Here is a 21,980-nt window from a genome sequence, read left to right as displayed (position 1 = left end):
TTGTATTCATCTTTTGATGAATACGTTTTTAAGTTTTTTCCTTATACACTTTTTTGGCACTGTGTATATGTGTGTGTGTGTGTGTGTGTATTAATTCCTAAGGACTCATCTCAGTCATCTCAGGCTTTTATTACAGAGGATCAGAACCTGCTTTTTAAATTTTTTTTAAAAAAAATTTTATTGGGGAATATTGGGAAACTGTTTCTCCAGGGCCTATCAGCTCCAAGTCATTGTTATTCAATTTAGTTGTGGAGGGCGCAGCTCAGATGCAAGTCCAGTTGCCATTTTCAATGAGTTGCTGGAGGCACAGCCCACCATCCCATGCAGGAACTGAACCAGCAATCTTGTTGTTCAGAGATTGCGCTCTAACCAACTGAGCCATCCGGCTGCCCCAGAACCTGCTTTTCTTGATAAGAGTAGTGTATACCCAGTTCTTCCCTCCAGTTCCAAGTGTATCTCCAAAATGCTCTAACTTGGGTATCTTCTCTAAGATGGTGGGGGGCAGGAGAAGATGAGGTTCAGTGGCAGGGACTAAGTAGGCTTGAATGTGTAAGGGAGAATGAACAGGCATGTATGTAAGGACACAAACCCATTTCTGAAGTCTGATGAGTCTACTGGGGTTTCTTAGCTGGAAAAATGTTCAGGGTGATGAAATAAGGAGTTTTAGTAAATAAATGCAAACCAGTGAAAATAACAATAAAATATTTTTAATGCCTACAATTTCTTTTATACATAAATTGCAAAACTTTCACCTGTATATGCAAAAGTAGTTTCTCTTGCAGGTCGACAGCACCAGATTAACAATCTAATGTATGTAAATGCTTTTTTAACTTGATTTGTCCATTAAGTAGAAGACATGATGGATTTAATAACTCCAAAGAAACCTATATCCCACTCTTAATCATACACTAAACACCTGAATATTTATTTCATCACATTCACTCACAAAATAAATAGTAGTCTAATATTAATATATTTAGCACATTGAAAATAAACCAACCAGTCTTTCCTCGTATATTTATTCTCTTTCCAAACATGTTTTGGTCTCCCTGCTATATCTCAGAAATGTACTAATAGCTGCTTTTAAGTTACAAAATACAAAACAGTAATTTATTTCTTTGAGAAAATCTTGGGGATTACATTAAAAAATGCAATTTCAAGTTCCCATAGACTTTCTTTTTTAACAGTCTTTGAACCTTCTCACGGCACACATGTAAGGCTGCCTGTGACATGTGATACCCTGGCCTCCAAATGGACATAACTGCATTTAGTTTAGAGAAAATACAAAGACAAGTTCTGAAAGTGGCCTTAGAACAAAGTGCCCCTTGCTTTGACATAGCAACATCAAAAGCAAGTGGGACTGTGCAATCAGAGCCATATGAGTTTTATGAAAACTACTTTCCTTTCACATCATCTGTTAAGAGAATGCCACATCCATGATCATGTAACATTGCAATCGTGAAATAACATTACTACATTCATGAATTAACATTACCGAATAAAAGGCACATCTTCAAATATTGAATAAAATCTGAAAATCCAAACAATAAAGGACACATTAAAAATCAAGCACTTAATTTGTAAACCTTGATAAAATAACAGCCTATTCCAGTTTCTTCGAAGGTTTGTGAGCTTTTTCTAAGAGGGGTCAGGGATTGCAGAACAAAATGGAAGACAGGATTTGGAAACAAGGCCAAGATTGAAAGACTTAGAAAAATTTTTTTTTAAATGAGTACCCTTTTATGTTGATGTTGAATGCTAAAATCAGCCCTCTACATTATAAAAGAAACACTCAAGTGACAGACATAAGGACACAATCTGACTCTACTGAGTTCTGTAACTTTTATCTTGCACGATAGTGCCTTTCTGTACAAATAACTGCACAATATCATTGAGTAAAGTGCTAGTAAACTTCAAGCCACCAAAAATCTTTTCAGCTGTGATGAGCACTTGATTGTAATTACAGATTTCAAAGAGTATGAATATTGAAACATCTATATCCAAGAAAAAAAACTTTTGAATAGGGGGATAAAGCACATAAGTGACAGCAAAGGAAATACAGTGGGTACCTCGGTTTTCTAACGTAATCCGTTCCGGAAGACCGAGTTCTGAAACGTTCGAAAACCGAGGCACAGTTTCCCCATAGAAAGGAATGCACAATGGATTAATCCGTTCCAGAACTTTAAAGTCAACCCCTAAAACTGCAAATTTAGCATGAATTTTACTATCTAATGATACCACAGATCCATAAAATTTACAGTGTTCATAAACCAAAATGTTTGTCAACAGATGTTCGAAAACCGAGGTACCACTGTAATGTTCCAAATCTATTTTATTAGAGTATCACACTACCCTTAAATCAGTTTCACTGAGGGTATTTGTGATGGGTGAGAGTTAATAGGATTTTCTGCCACCAGCATTAACAGTTCTATGTGGAGCCCTGGAAAGGGCATTATTCCTAGTGATGACACGATTGGATACAACTTCAAAATTAAATCCTCGCACTTTCAAAGTTTGAAATTCAATTCAAAATGAGTCAGTCTTAGGGAGTGGGTCATATGGTCATCCCATTAAGGGAGGCTAATGAATGGTCATCTGTACTACCCAAACTTGAAGAATAAAGAAAGCTTTATGGATAAAAGAACACTAAAATTTGGGGCCGTTTGAAGAGGAAGGATTCTTTGTAAGACAACCTCTCCTACTTCTTAATCCCCACCATCCAATGGGTTAAGGTAGCCACAGTGTTTATTGTAGAACTGTTCTACAAGCTTACGAGTTATGTCCCGCTGTCCCCAACCCTCCACATGTAGAATCTAGGATAAATGCTCTCTAGCATCGTATCTCATTTTGCTGCTGACTTTCCTGGAAACTTGGTTTCTCTCCAGCCAGAACTTAGGTCTGCCTGATTGGAATTGCTTGGACTTGAGGCTTAAGAGACAGCAAGTCAATAGATATGACTTGAAGAAAGGTGAGAATGCAAGAAGTTCCCCAGACCAGTAAAACCCCCGTTACAGGGCACATCATTTTCTACCTGGGAAAAAAATTTCTTCACAGTGCATAGTTTGAAATAAAAGTGCAATATGGGCAAAAAGAGGAGGTGGTGCTCTTGATACACAAGAATTTAGTTTTTGGTTTTTGCCATTAACTGCTAAGGAATTTTAAGATAAAAATGCAAAGTCATTAACATCAAGAAGTACAAGAGCACCTTGGATTCCAAAATAGCTCTATAATGGGGAAGGAGAACCTCACATGTCACTTGCTTACTTTTTAAACTATTACTCTTCCAACTCTAATGTTTGAATAAAATAAGTATTTTTCTTCAATATAAAAATGAATTTTTAGATAAAAATCAGCACAGTAACGTCTGTTTTACAATAATCTGAAAGGAAAACTTGGAAAAGAATATTCTTAACTAAATGACATAACTTGTATATTAACTTGGAAAATTTTTGTTAACTGTCTCATCACCTAAATTACTGAATAAGAATGCTCAGCATCCAATCCATGAATAATGCAGAATACCGTATTATTTATTCTACTTTTTACTTCAAAGTCACAGAGATGACATCCATATAATTATAAAGCCTACTCTACATTTTCAAGTTCCCAATCCAAACATAGATTAGAACAGGTCGCTTTATTGCTGACAACATTCACGGAAGGGCCAGGTTCCTCATAAAAAGACAAAATTTAAGTTTGACTGGGAGCTGGTCATAGCCCTATTCACGCATCAGGAGATTTATGAAAGTCAAGAGGCATCTTTTTTTTTGTTTTTCCTTTGTAAAACAGCAAAGGGACAGAAGATCGGCTGCCTGGTGAGCAGCCCCACATTAGAGTGCACAGCTCATCAGGGTCAAGAGTGGCGCTTGAACAGTTAACATCAGAAGAGCACTCACTTGGCATTATATTATCTGCTTTACAGATTTCACCCTGGAAAGTATTTGAAAATACTTTATGCTCAAACTATACATTATGCATTCCTTCTCCTCGAGGACCCAAATATAAATCTAAAATGATAAGGGGGTTTCTTCTGCCTGAAGGCAGGACTTCCTTGCAGCAGGGTGTCTCCAGAACTTCACAAAAATAAAAGCAGCAGCTAACGCCTCTTCAGTTTCTTGGTCTTTTGGCGTTTCATTTCTTCTTCTTCACGTCTCATTTCCTCTAAGTCCTCTTGCATACCTAGTCTTAAACTGTCAAAAAAAAAAAAAAAGGTATCTGTTAATATATGTGAAACTACCACTTTCTTTAAAAAGCAAGAATGGAATTTCAACTGAGAGCTCAGATAGAATGTATTGATGCACTCAAAATGACTCAAGGCTTTATTTACCACTGAAAACAGATTAGCAGGTAAAATATTTTGTACCAGGAGCCACTGCCACTGACTCAAATTATAGTGGAAAAAAGACCTCACATACAAACCACACACCTTAACATTCCCATTAAAGTAATAAAATAAAAATTATCTCAACAGTATTTAAAAATAATGTTTATTTAAAAATAAAATTCGGGGCCGGCCCGGTTAGAGCTCCATGCTCCTAACTACGAAGGCTGCCGGTTCAATTCCCACATGGGCCAGTGGGCTCTCAACCACAAGGTTGCCGGTTCAACTCCTCGAGTCCCGCAAGAGATGGTGGGCAGCGCCCCCTGCAACTAAGATTGAACACGGCATCTTGAGCTGAGCTGCCGCTGAGCTCCTGGATGGCTCAGTTGGTTGGAGCACGTCCTCTCAACCACATCCGTTGCCGGTTCGACTCCCACAATGGATGGTGGGCTGTGCCCCCTGCAACTAGCAATGGCAACTGGACGTGGAGCTGAGCTGCACCTTCCACAACTAAGACTGAAAGGACAACAACTTCACTTGGAAAAAGTCCTGGAAGTACACACTGTTCCCCAATAAAGTCCTGTTCCCCTTCCCCAATAAAATCTTTAAAAAAGGAAAAATAAAAATAAATAAATAAAATAAAATTCTATGCCTGTCCATTCCCAACACTTTAGTTTGCTATTTTATCTGGTTATAGGAGGGGATGACAAGAAGGAGAAAATGGCTTAATATTCTGGGTTGAGAGTGAGGTGAATTAGGTTAATACCAGAAGCAAAATAATCATCTGTTACTCCTACCCAAGAAATCATCATTAGTTTGCTATCAGGTAGCCAAACGGGAATCAGGCAGAGGGGACTGATCATCTCTCATCAGGTCCGTGAGGCCAGCAGTGGCATAGGTTAGCAAGACTGAGCTGTACCTGATAGGGAAAGGGAATTCGGATGGAGGAAGAAAAAGAACACGCTACAACGGGATCAGAGGAGGCCTCTAGCATTTACTGTGTGCCGACACGGGTGAGGCACTGCACTAGGCAACTTGTCCACATTATATCTTAATCCTCACAATTCCACATTCAGTAAACACAGTGTATTCTCACTTTACAAATGAGAAAACGAGATTTAGAAAGGCTAAGGAAATCTGTCTAAACCCCACAGAAAGGAAGCAGGGTTAGAATTCAGAACTGTGTAGCCCAAAGCCCCTGCTCCCAATGGTGCAACTGAAGCAGCACACAGAAAAAGAATTTTTAAGACATGTCTACACAAATGTGCTAAGTTTTGTACTTACCTCTTTGCTTCTTCCTTCTGCTGCTCTTTCCAACTACTCTCCATGTAACGTAAGGCATAATCACTTTCATCTGTGTATCTGAAAAGAGGAAATTCAAGTTGTTAAAAAAAAAACACAAAAAACTCAATTTTCTAAAGGAACTACATCTTCCTGTTTTTAAAATCAATATCTTTTTAACTAAATCACACACACACACACATTTAGGATTACTCCTCCTTGCTTGGCAAGGAATTAATGGGACAGAGGATGGGTAGAAGTGGATTTCTGAAATACAAATTAAATGAGCCCTTATTCCCCCCAATAAATGAGCAACTATTCCCGAATCTAATGCTGTTGAAGGTACCAATCCAACAATGCTTACGCAACTCACTCACCTCTATTTACATGATTATATTAAAATCCTGAAAGCACAATATATATGTGAAAATTATTTTGCATAAATTTAACGAACTTCATGGACATCGTGAGGTAGGAAAGGACTTTCGAACAGAGGAGACTGAAGCAAATAGGTTAATGGCTTGACCAACATTTGATTTTTAATCCAGTTCTTTCTTCTCCTAAGTATCTTTTTTTTAAAAGATCTTCTTTCACATCTATGGCTTCGAAGGAGGAAGCACTTGTTGATAGGCACTGTGATAAAGCCCTTCTGTTCTACATATACACTTCCTCATTTAATCCTTCCAAATGTCATTTTAAAAATAATTTCCTCGGGCTGGCCTGGTGGCTCAGGTGGTTGGAGCGCCGTGCTCCTAATGCAGAGATCGCCAGTTGGATTCCCACATGGGCCAGTGAGATGTACCCTCTAAAGCTAAGATTGAGAGCAATGGCTCTCCCTGGAGACAGGGCTGCGATGAGCAGCCGGTGAGCAGTCGGAGGTCGGCCATGTGCTGCTGTGAGCGGCCAACTGACGACCAGCAACCGACTGCTTCAGTCAGTGGAGCACAAGGCTCATAATACCAGCATGGGCCAGGGAGCTGTGTCCTACACAACTAGACTGAGAAACAATGGCTTGAACCGGAGGGAGGGGGGAGGCGGAAAAAGGGGGTAAAAAATAATCTACTCAAGTTTATCCAGCTAGTATGTAGTGGAACTTCCATTCAAACCCTGATCTTTCCTCTAGACCAGCGCTTCTCATGCTTTAATGTGCATATAAATCACCTGGGAACCTTATAAAGCCGATTTGGATTCAGGAGATCTGAAGTGGTTCCTGAGAGCTTCGTTTCTAACAAGCTCCCAGGTGATGCCAATGCTGCTGTCCAGGGACCACACTTTTGAGTCGCAAAGGTTTTTATACCAAAGAAAGAAAAGCAGGTGTCACACATCAGACCAACTTTCAACATAGTAGCTCTGTGGATGGCTTTCTGATTCCAAAGCCAATCTATTTCTTTTTTTAAAAAAGTTTCTTTTTATCTTTCCCCTTCTTCTGCCTGCCCCTCACCCCCCACTCTGGTTCAAGCCGTTGTTTCTCAGTCCAGTTGTGTAGGACACAGCTCCCTGGCCCACGCTGGTGTTATGAGCCTTGTGCTCCCTGCAGCTGAGGCAGTCAGTCGCCGGTCATTGGTTGGCCGCTCACAGCAGCTCACAGCAGCTCACAGCAGCCCACAGCAGCTCTGGCGGGCTGCTGGCTGCTCATGATGGCTGCCGGCCACTCGTGGCAGCACACAGTAGCCCACAGCGGCCTTTGGCAGCCCAGCTCCAGAGAGAGCCGTTGTTCACAATCTTAGTCCTGTACAGGGCGCAACTCACTGGCCCATGTGGGAATCGAACCAGGGACCTCTGCATTAGGAACACTGCGCTCCAACCACATGAGCCACCGGGATGGCCCAAAGCCAATCTATTTCTACTACACCAAGCTGCTTCATTCTAATTAAATACACGTCTTATAAATATGACAAGTTTAAAAATGGATACTTTTTGGCCCCCATGAGGAACTACACAAATAATTCTGGATTAACTCTTAAATATTAAGTGTCGAAGGAGTAAATCTAAACAATCACACAAGGATTCCTAATCAAGAATTGTATTCAGGGATTTTACACTTAAGATGGCACAGTAGATGTTACACATTTTCTACTGTTGCTAATAAAATTTATCTTAAACTTGAGAGAAAAAAAAGAATTGTATCCAATGCCTCTACTTATTAATGCTTATTTTATTTCCCCTTGCCATAAATTATTCAAAATTAAAAAATGTATCTAAATCTTCTTTAGCCTTACTTTTTTCGGTCATAGCCAAAGATTTCTCGAATGTGCTTGGATATTTCTTCCTGAGGTTCTCCTTCATCTTCAATAAAATCTTCCATTTCAGAGTCATACTCTTCATCATCCTCCTCTTCATACTCTCGCTGCCTTTTGTAACCTCTAGGGAAGGAAAGCCTTTGAGGACCTAAGAACAAAAAAAGCCATTATTTACAAAAGCATTAAAACTTAAAATAATCCCAACACAGTTCTATGTACACTGAGACTTTGAGAACTCAGTCTTCTCTAAAACCACAGCCAGGGAGCAGGTGCACAGCAGGGCGTCACTACTACATTGTTCCCGCTACTTCACAGTGTCCACAGGGAACAGAATTTTCCCGTCTATCACAGTGCTTACTAGAGCTGTCTGTAGCAGTCCCCCTTCTTCTAGATTTAAAAGGCTGGAAGAATTTCTAAACAAAAACAAACAAACCCCAAACAAAAACAATTACAAATAGCTATAGGATAACTAACTTAATTTCACAAAGACACCAAAAATAATCTACCCACTCTTATTACCATAATCTCATTAAATTTAAAAAAAAAAAATCAATAAAGTAGGAAAGGTTCTCAGAATTATGGATAATTGTTCAAACCAAGTAAAGTTTGACTTTAGGAAAAACTCTAACTACATTATGCTTATTTTTGTCATTTTACCAAGAGTGATTAAACTTTTTGCAAAAGATAGGCACTGATCAATAGACCCATATCTGGAAATAACTGCTTTCTAATCCTTGATTACAGACACTCCTTTTGTTCTTCTAAAGTTCTTAATATGCAAGGCTTGTCTCATTAGCTCAGAGTTTCATTCTCATCTTCAGCACTACTGACATTTTGGCCCAGATAATTCGTTGTTGCGAGGAGATGTCCTATGCACTGTAGGATAAAAGCAGCTTTCCTGGCCACTATCGACTAGATGCCAGTACCATCCCGTCCCCAGCTGTGTCAATCAAAAATATCTCTAGGCATTGCCAAATGTCCACTGGGGATCAAAATCGTCCTTGGTTGAGAATCAATGCTCTAGTTGAGTTAGGAAGTTAAAAACATGGAATCTCATCTTTTGTTTCTTTTTATATTCTCTATGGTGCCTAATAAGTGCTTTAACAAATGCTTATTACCATGAAGAAACTATGACCTAGTAGCTGGTAGGTGCCACCAATCCCATACCTTGGGACAATAGATTCCTAAAATATTTGGTGAATAAATAATGCACCAAAAGGCTTCAAGCTTACAAATACCCTGCAATCCTTGAAGACATGTTTCTTTCATCCTCGTGAAAAGGTAAAGAGGAATTCATTCATTCATCTTTATAAGGCACATATATTCACGCTGTCTTCCAAATCACATAACTAAGTTTATTAAACTTGGAGACATTTTAAGGGTAAACAGAGAGGGCTCTAGGTAACTCTCTTTCTAAAGACTTTTCCAAGCCATGATCACTAAAGAAACTCTCAGGCACAGGACAAAGCATCAGGATTCTATCAACATAAGAGTACAATGAAAGCCACACAGAAGGGTTTACAGGGCCACTGGTTAGATAAAACAAAGGATGTTTTCCAATTTCCCAGTGTCAAATACTCCACGGTGAAGGGCAATTTTACCTTGGGCAGATCTGTAGCCAGGTAAGGGAGGCTTCATTCCATTCATCTGTCCATTGCTGGACCGGCTAATGATATTCTTGGAGGAAATTGTTTCTGAGACAACAGTGCACTTGGGCTTTAGGGGCGTGCCTGAACTACTAACTGTTCGCCCAGGTCCCAAACTGCTCACTGGTCTTCCAGGACCGGAATTACTGACAGTTCGTCCAGCTGGAACTGAGCCACTTACTGACCGACCAGGGCCAATGATTGACCTCCCAGGGGGTCCTGAGCCACTCACTGGTCGTCGAAGGTCATGTGGACTGTTCACAGGCCGCCCAGGGCCACCAGAGCTGCCCACCAATCTCCCAGAACCACCTGAGCCACTGATGGGTCGCCCAGGCCCAGGGCCACTTGAGCTGCCTGCAGGTCGTCCAGGACCATTTGTACCACTGACTGTCCGTCCAGAAGGACTCTGGACTGTCCGTCCGGAAGGATTGAAGTCACTAGTTGACCTCTTCATTCCACTGACCGATCGCTCAGGTCCTGAGCTGGAGCTGCCATTCTGGCGCCTGGGAACAGGGCCAGAAGAAAGTGTAGGCTGAGCAGTCCCTGTGCTGGGCCGCCCAGGGGCTGAGCTGGAGCTGCCACCTGGCGGCTTGACACCTGCACTCTTTGCCTTGTTATGTGGGGTGACTGTGGACCCAGACCTGGAATGGCTAGGATGCGGAGATTTTTTGGCTTTGTGCTCAGCAGCAGATTTCTGAGTCCCTTTAGCAGAAGTCTTTGGGACACCTGGTGAATAGGTACTCGAGTGGGTCTTTCTAGCCCCATTGAAAACAGGTCTGTCGTGGCCCTCACGAACCGAGGGTTGGGAGCAACTGCCAGGTCCTATTTTGGTCCTCTCTCCTGGCATGGATTTAGATGAAAACAAACCTAAGTGTTTCTCATTAGCTGTGCTGGGTCTGGATTTCTTCTCAGCGTGAGGAAGGGGAGTACCCTTGGAAGGAGGATGCTTGTCCCCAGAAACTTGGCTAAGTTTTGTGCCCACACTTCCTTTCTGAGAGGGTCCCTTTTTGGTTGGAGGTAGTCTTGCATCTGTCTCAGGTTTCTTCTTCCTATGCTTTCGTTCAAGAAATTCTCGCTCCTTCAGTTCTTCAGCAGTCATAGGCCGCTCTTCTGTTTTCTTCACCACTTTGATTTCCACTGGTTCATACTGCTTTTTCTCAGCCAGCCTGAGTAGATCAGTGAAGTTCATGAGTGGTGGGGCACTTTTAAGGGGGACCTTTGGTTTGCTTTCAACTCTGGGAGGTTCTTGCTCTTCTTCATACTCTGGCTCTGATGCTGCTTGATTGTATTCTAAGAATTCATCCTCTTCTTCCATGTCATACTCTTGGTCTGTTCCCTGACTAGCGTGGCTTTCCATTGCTTGTCTCTTCTTCGCCTTTTCCTCAACAGGAATCCCATCATACCCATGGAAATTATCCTTTGTCCTCTTGGCCATAGCTCTTGCTTTCTTGTCATGTTTTAGCTCAATTCGCTTTTTCACTAGTTCTTCTTTTCTCCTTTTCTCTTCTAAGGCTAAAATTGACAAAACCAGAACAGATTTCAAGGTCTCAAGATAATATGTTCATCTGAAATCAGTACGTAGCCAAAACACAAGCTATATTTAGTTTGAAACAATACAGTTTGAAGACATCTAGGAATCAAATGGGGAAGTCATTTGAACAAGTATCAATTGAGTCATCTTAATATAACGAATGGGTCACATAAGGGTTTTCTATATGACTAAGCACGTGAGAGACTTGGCTTTTAAGTATTGAAATAGTTCATACCACAAAAAATATATCAAGTTAAGGGAATATTGGTACCCACTTAGCAGTTGTTATTATGAATCAATGAATACTCAAACTCACTGAATCAGTTGCCGTCATTTATACGAAGCAAAATCACTTAAGTTCACTGGTTTTCAAAAATTGCCTCTATTTTAACCTTGTAGATAGCACTCTTAACAACAACAACAACAATAAAAATGCAAAATAAATTAAAAGCAGATTCAATACCAAGATCAAAGAATGGAGTTTTTATTGAGGCCCTTACTATAGTCAATGAGAAGATATGGTCACTATCCCCAAAGAGCTTTTAACTTAAGAGGGACTAAAAGATAGCGTATATACTAATGATCAACGTAAGAACATACATAATGTAAACACAGCTGACTCAGACACACAAGCAACAAATCCATTAGCCTGTTACATTATTACAGCTAGTTGTGACCATGGAAGACTTTAAAGTAAGGCTATAGATACAAACCTTTTCGTCTGAGCTCCTCTTCTTTTCTTCTGAGAAAAGCTTGTACAGCTGCTGATTGGACACCCTTAACTTTGGGGTCTTTTTTGGAAGGACCCACTGCCAAACTGTACCTTTTCTTAAAAAAAAAAAAAAAAAGTGTAAAAGTTATAAGCAATTCAACTTTAAAAACATATTGTCTATTAGATGTAAGGCACTGTGCCAAGAGATAAGAGAGGTTTCAATGTTGACTGGAAAACCTATTCTGAATACTTAAGAGATCATATAACCCGCATTAAAGCTTAGCCATAAAATTTCAGGCTAAATATGATTATGGATAACTATTTTTGTGTGGTTTCTCTGTAACATCCCAAATAATGCATAAATGAAAAATTCAGAGAAACACTATTTTCAGGTTATTTCTCCAAAAAGGTAGGTACCTTTTGGGGACTGAAAGAAAAAAGAAAAAAAAAAAAACACCAAAAGCCACCACTTAGAACAGATTGTTTTACAATTCTGATTTAAAAAACCAGCCTTCGGGGTGGCTGATTAGCTCAGTTGGTTACTGCGTGGTGCTAATAACACCAAGGTTGCCAGTTCGATCCCCACATGGGCCACTGTGAGCTGCACCCTCCTTAAAACCAAACAGCCTTCTTCAGAATTAAGCATTTCAAAGTCCAACTTTTCAAACAAGCAGAAAAAAAACTACTACTCACAACTGTGTTCTTTCCTGAGTACCCTAGTCTAGATGATTTTCTAGCAGGGATTCGTGGCTACATAGGTTATTTTGCTTACAACATGAATCACTGAGATTTTACTCTGACTATAGGCAAAGGCTGGTGGCAAACCATAGTTAAAAAACATTTCAAAGAAATCTAAGCAGCAAGAAGGGCCCAATTCTCTGTAACCTTTAACAATGTACCTCTTAGGTTCATTAAATAAAAATTTGCCACATAAACTCTTTTAGCCAGGTTTACATATTACCCAAAGAATGAACACTGTTACCATTATCCTGGCACAGAAGGTCTTTCTCTGGGCTTCATTTTTTATGTAATTGCATTGGGAAATCACTAAAATTAGAATACTGTTAATTTGAAGTATGAAAGGAAAAACATTTCCATTTTATAAGTATCTATCATTAAGGAAGTATGATTTATAGAGCTAATAACTCAGTTTGGGATGATTCATTTCTCGGACCATTACATTAAATTTATGCCCTAAGAAGTAAGATTTTTTTTTAAAGATTTTATTGGGGAAGGGGAACAGGACTTTATTGGGGAACAGTATGTACTGTATACTTCCAGGACTTTGTTTTCCCAAGTCAAGTTGTCCTTTCAATCTTTGTTGTGGAGGGTGCGGTTCAGCTTCAAGTTGTTGTCCTTTCAATCTTCGTTGTGGAAGGTGCCATTCAGCTTCAAGCTGTCCTTTCAGTCTTAGTTGTGGAGGGCGCAGCTCAGCTCCAGGTCCAGTTGCGATTATTAGTTGCAGGGGGCGCAGCCCACCATCCTTTGCGGGAGTCGAACCTGCAACCTTATGGTTGAGAGGACGCACTCCAACCAACTGAGCCATCCAGGAGCTCAGCGGCAGCTCAGCTCAAGGTGCCGTGATCAATCTTAGTTGCAGGGGGCACTGCCCACCATCCCTTGTGGGACTTGAGGAATTGAACTGGCAACCTCATGGTTGAGAGCCCACTGGCCCATGTGGGAATTGAACCGGCAGCCTTCGGAGTTAGGAGCACAGCCTTCGGAGTTAGGAGCATGGAGCTCCAACTGCCTGAGCCGGCCCCCAGGAAGTAAGATTTTTTAAAGTACCCTCCCTCTTTTGTCTTATTAGGTAGGTGATATTCTTATTCCCTGAACCTGTTGCTGTGCTAGGTAGTTAAAAAAACCAAATACTCAGAACAAATTGAGCTACTTAGGAACCAAACAATGATCCCCAAAACGTATATGAACTTCCTGGAGGAAAGCCAAAGGATCCATTGCTTACCATTCGACTGCCTAACACAAGGCGTCTTAAACAGGCTGGAACTTCTAGCCAAGTTAGTCTAACAATGAAGCAGGCCCTAATCCAACCTGAAAAGCCTGCAAGATAGCAATGCTGAGAAGTCACACATCCCTGAGAGAAATCCCAAAACAGCAGCCAGAGTCCTTTCCCAGTTACCTTGGCTGAGTCACAATGAGATCCTTTAAAAAACCCGTATCTTTGTAAATTTAACTGTAGACCCTTTCCACAGTGGATTGGGGACCAATATTTAAAGGAGAGGTAAAGGGATACTGAGGAGAAAGGGGCATACGGCTTATCTAACTACATAAAATTGTCCTGGTTTACGAGAACCTCAAACATAGACCTTATCCACAAGAAGCTCACATTTTCATAATGGAAGGGCCACGGTGAGTATGATTCAAGTTGCACGAGATATGTACAGATTCATAAGCACAGGTGCACACACTCACTCCACCCCGTCAGGTACATTTGTCAAAAGAGAAAGGATGGATTTTTAGTGCTAACACTTAAGATTTTCCTGTCCCTGTCAATTATATAGCCCATAATTACCTTCCAAATCACAGCTTATACAGTGTTTCCCACAGAAAAATGCCAATATACAGGTTGGTGGTATTTAAATAGGATTGGTTTGTTATCTAGATATTACAGCAATGAGCACTTCCCAACTTGATTTCAGGATAGACACCTTTCTTCCTATCCTGGACCTTTTAGAGATAAGTAATGGGATTATGACTAGTAGAAAAACTACTCTTGACTGAATACAGGCACCCAAAAGAAAAACAACTTAAATGGGCAGTTTAATAACGCTTACCAACAGGCTTCAGTCATTCACATACCACTTCCATTTTTTTTCCCTTTTAGTATACCACCTGTATTATTATTCAATAATTTTAAGAAAGTACCTAACACCACGACTTACTATTATTACAGGTTTACCCCAAGTACTAATATCCATGAAACGGCTGGCTTGGAAAGCTCCTTACATTTTTCCAAATTATATCAAAATATATAACTACTTTTTTAAAAGAACGCAACTATTAGAATAAAAAGTATTTTTGTATCACCTAAAATCATGGGAGAGCCAAAGCTACGTGTACTGTGCTTTAGGAAATACAGACTAAGGAACATAAATACAGGAAAGGCAGACCACAAGGAAGAAACAAGGCGGGGGCAGGTAGTTCAAGAACTCGGATTCACTCAGCAAAGAATCCCAAAAGCCAGCATAAAACTGACCATCTGAGCCACATAGTATATCTCATTTTCTTCTTTTAAAAGTTTTTATTTGAGAAAGAAAAACAAAACCTGCTTTTATGTTATTAGAAAAGTCAACACTAACAATAGAATAAAATTTCATTACCACCATTTAAATTTACTTACATAATTGTCATTTTTAAAGTTCTACTATATTATTTTTACGCCCAAAGAATTAAAATGATATCCTTGCTGAAACATTTAATGGTCAAAGAAACTATCTCTTAATTTTAGTTAAACCAGAGAAATAATTATAATTTCTCACAGTTCGAAGATGTTAGGAACCAACTTACAAAGCATTCATTCTCCACAAGATATTCTCTTGGCCTTTGAAGGCATCTATTTTCAAACTTAATATTAGAGTCGAGTAAAAATTAACGACGAGGGTTTTCAAAATAAAAATGTCATCTATTTTGTATAATCATTTATCTATGTAATCATTTATCTATGGCCTATACATTTTACCATATTTTCGATACCTATAACCATGTAGTGCTACATTGGGTATATGATTTCATTTATATGAAATGTCCAGAACTGGCAAATCCAGAGACAGAAAGTAGATTAGTAGTTGCCAGAGGCTGAGGAGAGGGGGAACGGGGAGTGACTGCTAAAAGGGAGTATTTTTGAGGATGACGAAAATGTTCTGCAATCATACAGTGGTGATGGTTGCATAACTCTGTGAATATACTAAAAACCACTGAATCGTACACATTAAATGGGTGGGTTTTATGGTATGTGAATTATATCTCAATAAAAGTATTTAAGAAAGCTTCGGGCTGGGATTACATTATATTCTATTTAACAAGGCAGGAGAACTGTTTGGCACTCTCCCCTCCATCAGATGGTCACATTTAGCTCCAGCAGCAGCACAGCAAGATGCATCCACCAATTCTGAATCCGATTCAAGGCACCAGGCTGCTTCATTGTTTCAGCTTCATGAAAAGCAGCTGGACAAGAGTTTCTTTCATCCTAAGTGTATCCATTTCATAATATGGCAAGCCAACTCAGTCCTTCTGCTGGGCCCCAATAAATAGTCCACAACAGTGAAGTTTATGCCATTTAAATACGATATCAGAGGTTTTGCCAAGATTTGTAATTCTGAAGCCAACAGACCTAGAAGACATTAAGTCACTTTAAAACACATGTGCTCCTTGTATTGAGATTATTCTGTATGGTCAGATTAAGAAAATAAGAAGCTTTCAACCTGGAAATAATGTGTTCACCAAATAGTACATTATGTTGGAATCAACAGTCAATCCCTTCTTGAAAGCTATTCTTTACTAAGGAGATAATTAATATATTGTTGTCATTGTAGAGGATACAAATTTCCCAATAGTTACATACATTACAGATCTATTATTGGTTACAATTTAAGAGTTAGGAATAGTCAAATATAGTCTTAACTTTAATAATCACTATACAATTTCTAAAATCTTCTCAAAACATCATAGCCAGGGAATGAATGTAGGCCTGGAAAACCAATGGTTTGCATTAGGCTTTGCTTAGCTGGGTAGCTAAGAGGGTGAAAAGAAAACCACCAAAAAGGTTTCCATTTAGGATTGCTATGGGGTTAAATGTAAAATTTACTATTAGAGTATTTATAAAAATATACCTGATTATAAAATGTAATATCAGATAGGTACTTCAGATCCTCTCGCCCAACCTCTACGTCAGAAATGGCCCAAAAAGGACAACTGCGTATTTACTAGCTGTCACTCAGTTTGTAGCAATCTGAATTAGAACCTAGGTCTGACTGAGGTCCAAAAATGTTCTCACCACAATAAGCCTCACTTATTTAATCCCAACACTTTCATCTCCAGCTCTAACCTCAATCTTCAATGCCATTCTCTAATTTCCACCTGCCTCTAGGACAGTGCCATTTCCTCAAACAGGTCCATCACTGAACTTTCTGTCTTATCTTCCCTCCCCCTCAGATTCTATTTCTGTTAACCGTGCTGGCAGTCTCCCTACCAGGCCGGAAATCTCTCTCTATCCACCAGTTTCAAATGCTGTTGGTTTGGCCCTTCAATTTCTCTGCCATCAGACTTTACTGGACACTGAGAAATGTCATCAAAAAACCAACAGGGTTACTGCCTAAGGCTCTATTAGGCTGGAGTTGGGGCTGAGCTGGATGGGTTCAGTGGTGCAGGCTGTATAGATTGACAAACTTCCTCTCCACCCTATATCTAATATACTCTCCGCATTCAACACAGGGTCGTGACTAAGAACAAGCACTCTGGAACCAGTCTGCCTGGATGAGATTCTTTGCCCTGCCATTAATTAGCTGTGTGACTCTGGGCAAGTTTCTTCATCTCTCTGGGCCTCAATTTCATCTGTAAAACAACCTTCCTTATAGTCATTATGGTGATTAAAGTAATTAATATACATAAAGTGCTTAGAACAGTGTCTGGCACAGAGTAAGCACTACAGCTGTTAATTGCTGTTGCTATTATTTTTCAGAAAGAGATTATCTAGGTAATGATGGGGAAGAGAAATAATAGAGTCTCTGTGGGGGCAGTAGTTTCTAAAAGACCCTTTCCCTAAAACACTGGTTGAGAAGTACTGCTCGAGGCTAGAAATCCAAAGCTGCACCAAGCACTGGAAAAGTCATTTTCATATCCAGGAGTGGGAGCAATCCAGTTATAATCAATTATAGGTCACGGGTTCAAAGTGACTACCTGAAGAAACTTTTTTGTTGGCCCATACTGCTCTTTAAAAGGAAATATAATAACTGTAACAAATGGTAGGCTTCTTTTGAATACACGGAATTTGGCACCTATCATTCTATATCCAGACTACTTCAAGAACTTACGTTATTTACCTGGCCCCTGAAGACATCTGAAATCGCCATCCCAGTTAAAGTCCCTGGGCTCCATTTTCGCACCTACATTCTTCTCCTTAAGGGGCTACAGCACCCCAAATCCTTATGTATCTGGTACCACATGAATCTCCTTTAGTTTTTGGTTTGAGGGTCACACCAGAGTTCCGGCACCTTGTCTGGGATGATTCTCACAATCTGACTGTGAGAAAGACCATGTAATTTGTCTCATGCCCTACAAGCCATCAATTACAGCTACCTGAAACCTAAAGGAATCCATATTCTAAACTCTGCTATTCTATCAAAACAAGACAACCATTTTGTTTTTGCTAAAAGAAGGCAATCCAGTTATAATTGATTATAGGAGGTGAACTAAGTGCAAGGTTACCAAAAATATCTTTTCTCCTTTAAATACAAACAGAGCTAAAGACAATGACTGGTTACATCACCTTGATCAGCTGTTATTTTGTATTCAGATTTCCACTGGGAAATGATCCTGTGCCTAATATTTCCAGGCATGATGCAATCCTTTCTGTTTTAACTAAAACATTATAAAAATAACGAATACTCCAAACAGTGGAAATGACAGATGTTCCATTAGGAAAATAAATATTCATTGCTTCTCAAGCCAGATACCATTCGTAGACACCTCTCAAAAATAAAGCCCTGCCAAGAGTTTGAAGGGGCTATACAGACAGGTGTTTTAGATTTTAGCCTCCCTTGGATTTCAGTCTAATCAACATTAGTGGTATTTCCTTTCTGTTGTAAAGGTCTGACATCAGAATTCTGAAGACTGAAATCTGAACATCAGCTCTGGCAAGATCCAAATGGAGGGTAGGGGAGAATACAGCTAAAAGGGAGAAATGAACCATGCATTAGACAGGGTTCAAGCTACAGCTGTCAATTACTGCAAATCCTCTGTAGTTCTCAGACCATCAATCAATCAATCAAGTTTATGTCAAGCAGGGTGTGTGTATGTGGTTTGAAATATTGTTTCTTGACTTGGATGGTGGTTTACAAGAATATTTGTTTTATAACAATCTGTATTATAGTACCATATAGTACCATATATTAAATTTCATAATTTAAAAAAAGGAAACTGGGGTTGGGAGACTCTTCAGCTGTATCAATTAGGCTTTATTCCTTTTAAAAAATATGAATATGGCAAAATGTTAACATATATTAAATATGGGTGTGGGCATATCTGTATGTTTTACAAGTGTCTAAAATTTAAAAATATACATTTTGTAAGAATGTGTCTCTTTCCACAGTTGACTTTAGGAAGAGGAATCCTGCTGAAAGACAGCATTTTTCCTAGGCTTTATATACTGTTTGCACTGATGGTGTACTCTAAAATCTAAAAGGCTTTACTTTGAGCTGATGAAGAATATAACTTAGAAGAATGAGATGAATCCAATTAAAGCAAGATCGTGGAATAAATTTAACTAGTCTTGCTCTATTCCTCAACAGTTTCTTTTATAATGTATATTCATCTGACGTAAAAAGATAAGGATTATAATGCTGCAAACTAAATCAAACTTCTAAGCTTACTAGCTTTTTGAGTGGAAGGGAGCGGGTAAGGAAAAGCATGCTTTCATAACATACATACCTGTGTTCATCTATTAAATTTTAAATGACCTCACTAATATACCTGTTTTCCTTTCTGCTTCCAATCTTTGTTATTCCAATCAATAGATAATGTATATATTGTGAAACATACACATATTTTGAAATCTGCTTTTGTTCTGGGAATGTCTACTTTTCTTCAGCAGTTATCAGTTTTTAGAAGAAGAAACAACTAACTTGATTCTTGGTTATAATTTCTCCACAGAATATTCCTGGGCATCAAAACCAGTACTATCACCTATTTTGAACCTCCACTGAATTCAGGAAGATGTTGAATGAACTGTGAACCTAATGCAGAGATCCAATATTACCAGACCTCAGAGTGACGCGTCTAGGAAATTTACAGAGGCAGGAAGTAATTCTGTTCACGGTTTCAAACGTTTAAGCCCAGAACCATCGACCTGCGGAGCTTATGACTCACGGGGCTTAGGAGAATGATTTTATTAAGAGCACTTGGGATGGAGATGGAGAGACAGATAATGACTGGGAGAGACCAGTTTTATGCACCAGTTATTTTACTATGTTCAAATCAACGTTTTCAAAAAGGGTCACAGAATGGGCCAGCATCCGCAAACAAGCGCAGGAAAGAAACAAAGTAACATTTCGCAACGTACAAAATTCTAGGACGTGGCAGCTCCACGGACCCCAGCCGAGTTAACTCGCCCGTGGGAGCAGCGGGAGTCCGACATCTCAGGGCGCACACGGCCGGCACCGCCCCGCACGTCCTCGGCCGACAGCTGTGCCCCGGGTCCCAGCTGAGGATCCAGAAGCGACTCGTTCGTGCAAAGCAGCTACAACCGCGCCACCCGGGCACCTGCCCCCACTCCAGGGTCCGGATTTTAGACGTCTCGCACCGCGAACTGGCCGCCGTGGCTGAGCGAATGGGACCTAGACTTCACACAAAGACGCGGCTGGAAGGCCTCGAGGAAACGGGCGCCGAAACAAGCGCACCGCTGCGGCGGGCGGCCAAGGGTTTCGCGGAGCCCGCTCGCTGTCTCTGCCCGGCACGAAAGGTGGTCCCTGGGAGGCCGTACCTCACCTCGTTCGCGGAGTCAAGACAACTTGTTCTGGAAACCACGAAGGGTTCCGCCCGGAAACAGGCAGGAAGTCGGCCAGCAGGCAGGCAGTCGAGCTCCCTAACCCCCGGCCTCCCAGCACACGCGCTGCCTCCGCATCGCTGGGGCCGAAGTCTCCGGCGGGGCCAGAACCGACGCGACCCCACCCGGCCGCCCTCACCCGACTCACACACCCGAGCCCCGCTCGCCGCAGGGCCCCCGCCTCGCGTCTCACGCCGGAGTGCCCAGAAGTCCATGCCCCAAACGAGGAAATACAGGCGGTCAGGTCTTGCCTCTCTGGGAGCCGACAGGCGGATGCCTGCAAGTTCCACCCGATACCCATTCCGAACTTGGAAGATGAGGCTCTCCTGCCGGGGCGCCCCAGCGGCTACATACCGGTACGTTGTTGACTCCCTGTCCTTTGGAAGCTATCATGAGAATTTCCCTGAAATCCATGTTGGCCGAAGCGGACGGAATGGGCCAGGTTCTCGGAAAGGAGGGAAGCTACGCCTTAGCCAGGCGGCCAGCTGCAGCCCGGTGAGCCAGCGGGCCAACCCCTTTCCCACCCCTCCCCAGCACGACCACTTCCGGCGCCGTCCAACGCCGTCTGCCCGCCCCCTTTCCTCAAGCGGCCTATATCCTTTCAGGTCCGTCGCTCACTCGCGAGTCCCTGGCGTAACTTCCGCTCGTAGGCTCGAGACACGTAGAAACGTGGTACGTGGCTGCTGACGTCATCTCGAAGGGGCGGGACTAAGCCCTTAACCGACCAAGGAGACAGGGTCTAGTAAACGACGGGGTGTGGCTAAGGCCGAGAGCCCCTTCTCTGGCGGCTCTGCAGGGCGGCCTAATGATGATGGCGCTCCTTATGAGCCGTGGGTAGGGAAAACGAGGGGGTGGGGGTTACCTTCCAGGCCTGGGTTCGCTGGGTGTCACGGGTGGACGCTCAGTGTCGAGAAGGCAGCGTCCCGACAGCAGAACCGACAGGTCTCGCGCAGGAGTTTTCAGTTACTGGTTTCTAGGCGCTCGCGAAGCCGCGCAGGCGCAAACGACACCGACTGGTCCTCCGTCTTGGATGCACATTCATCACGTCCTGGCACTTGGCTGTGCTCGCCTCCTACACAGATGCAGGCATGCCACGTATAGAGGCACCCCTTTACTGCCTTTGCCCCATTTAGATTAAAAACTCCACGTAGGTCAGCCAGCCGTGTTTTGCTCAGTGGGTGCATGAAGGAAGTTCTCACAGACCCTGCCTGGAAATAGTTGGTACATTGATAAAACATGCATATGTGCCCCATATTCGTATTCATTGGGAGTCCACTCCTGGGTTCCACTTAAGGGTTACCTGTAGTCTGTAAGGTTATCTCGACCCAGTAAAATACACTCCTTAGGAGGATTTGGGGCTAAGGGTGGGAACAGGCCAGGATTGCAATGGACAGGAGGGATGTTTTCAGTGATAGAAATGCCCCCAAACTAGCTGGCAGTAATGATCGTGCTGTAAATTTACTAAAAATCATT

The 21,980-nt window shown here is 41.4% G+C and overlaps 1 protein-coding gene across 2 annotated transcripts; it reads right to left on the bottom strand.

Moving 5' to 3' along the window:
* Window positions 1–685: 685 nt before the first annotated feature.
* SPTY2D1 (SPT2 chromatin protein domain containing 1) lies at window positions 686–21,508 on the bottom strand. Of its 2 annotated transcripts, none has more exons than XM_081062464.1 (6): window positions 21,370–21,508; window positions 11,733–11,847; window positions 9,444–11,000; window positions 7,822–7,990; window positions 5,606–5,683; window positions 686–4,190 (listed from the first exon to the last, which is right to left on the bottom strand). In XM_081062464.1, the coding sequence occupies exons 3-6, from the start codon at window positions 10,921–10,923 to the stop codon at window positions 4,097–4,099; spliced, it is 1,821 nt and encodes a 606-aa protein (XP_080918590.1). In that variant the 5' UTR covers window positions 10,924–11,000; window positions 11,733–11,847; window positions 21,370–21,508; the 3' UTR covers window positions 686–4,096. The 2 variants fall into 2 exon arrangements, with proteins under 2 accessions (XP_080918590.1, XP_080918589.1); XM_081062463.1 differs by lacking the exon at window positions 21,370–21,508 and adding an exon at window positions 20,862–21,127.
* Window positions 21,509–21,980: the final 472 nt, after the last annotated feature.

The sequence above is a fragment of the Rhinolophus hipposideros genome, assembly GCF_964194185.1.
Source record: "Rhinolophus hipposideros genome assembly, chromosome: 10".
Taxonomy (NCBI): Eukaryota; Metazoa; Chordata; class Mammalia; order Chiroptera; family Rhinolophidae; genus Rhinolophus; species Rhinolophus hipposideros.
The sequence above is the reverse complement of the archived record's forward strand: the minus strand, read 5'-3'. Positions and strand labels throughout refer to the sequence as shown.

Bases quoted from the DNA above. Each gene is read 5' to 3' on its own strand.
- SPTY2D1 (XM_081062463.1), bottom strand. From the start codon at position 20,921: ATGGATTTCAGGGAAATTCTCATGATAGCTTCCAAAGGACAGGGAGTC. The intron at 7,991-9,443 runs GTAAAATTGCCC...TTTTGTTCTTAG, and splicing joins TGGCTACAGATCTGCCCAAG to GTCCTCAAAGGCTTTCCTTC. The intron at 4,191-5,605 runs GTAAGTACAAAA...TTTTTTTGACAG, and splicing joins CAGAAGGAAGAAGCAAAGAG to TTTAAGACTAGGTATGCAAG.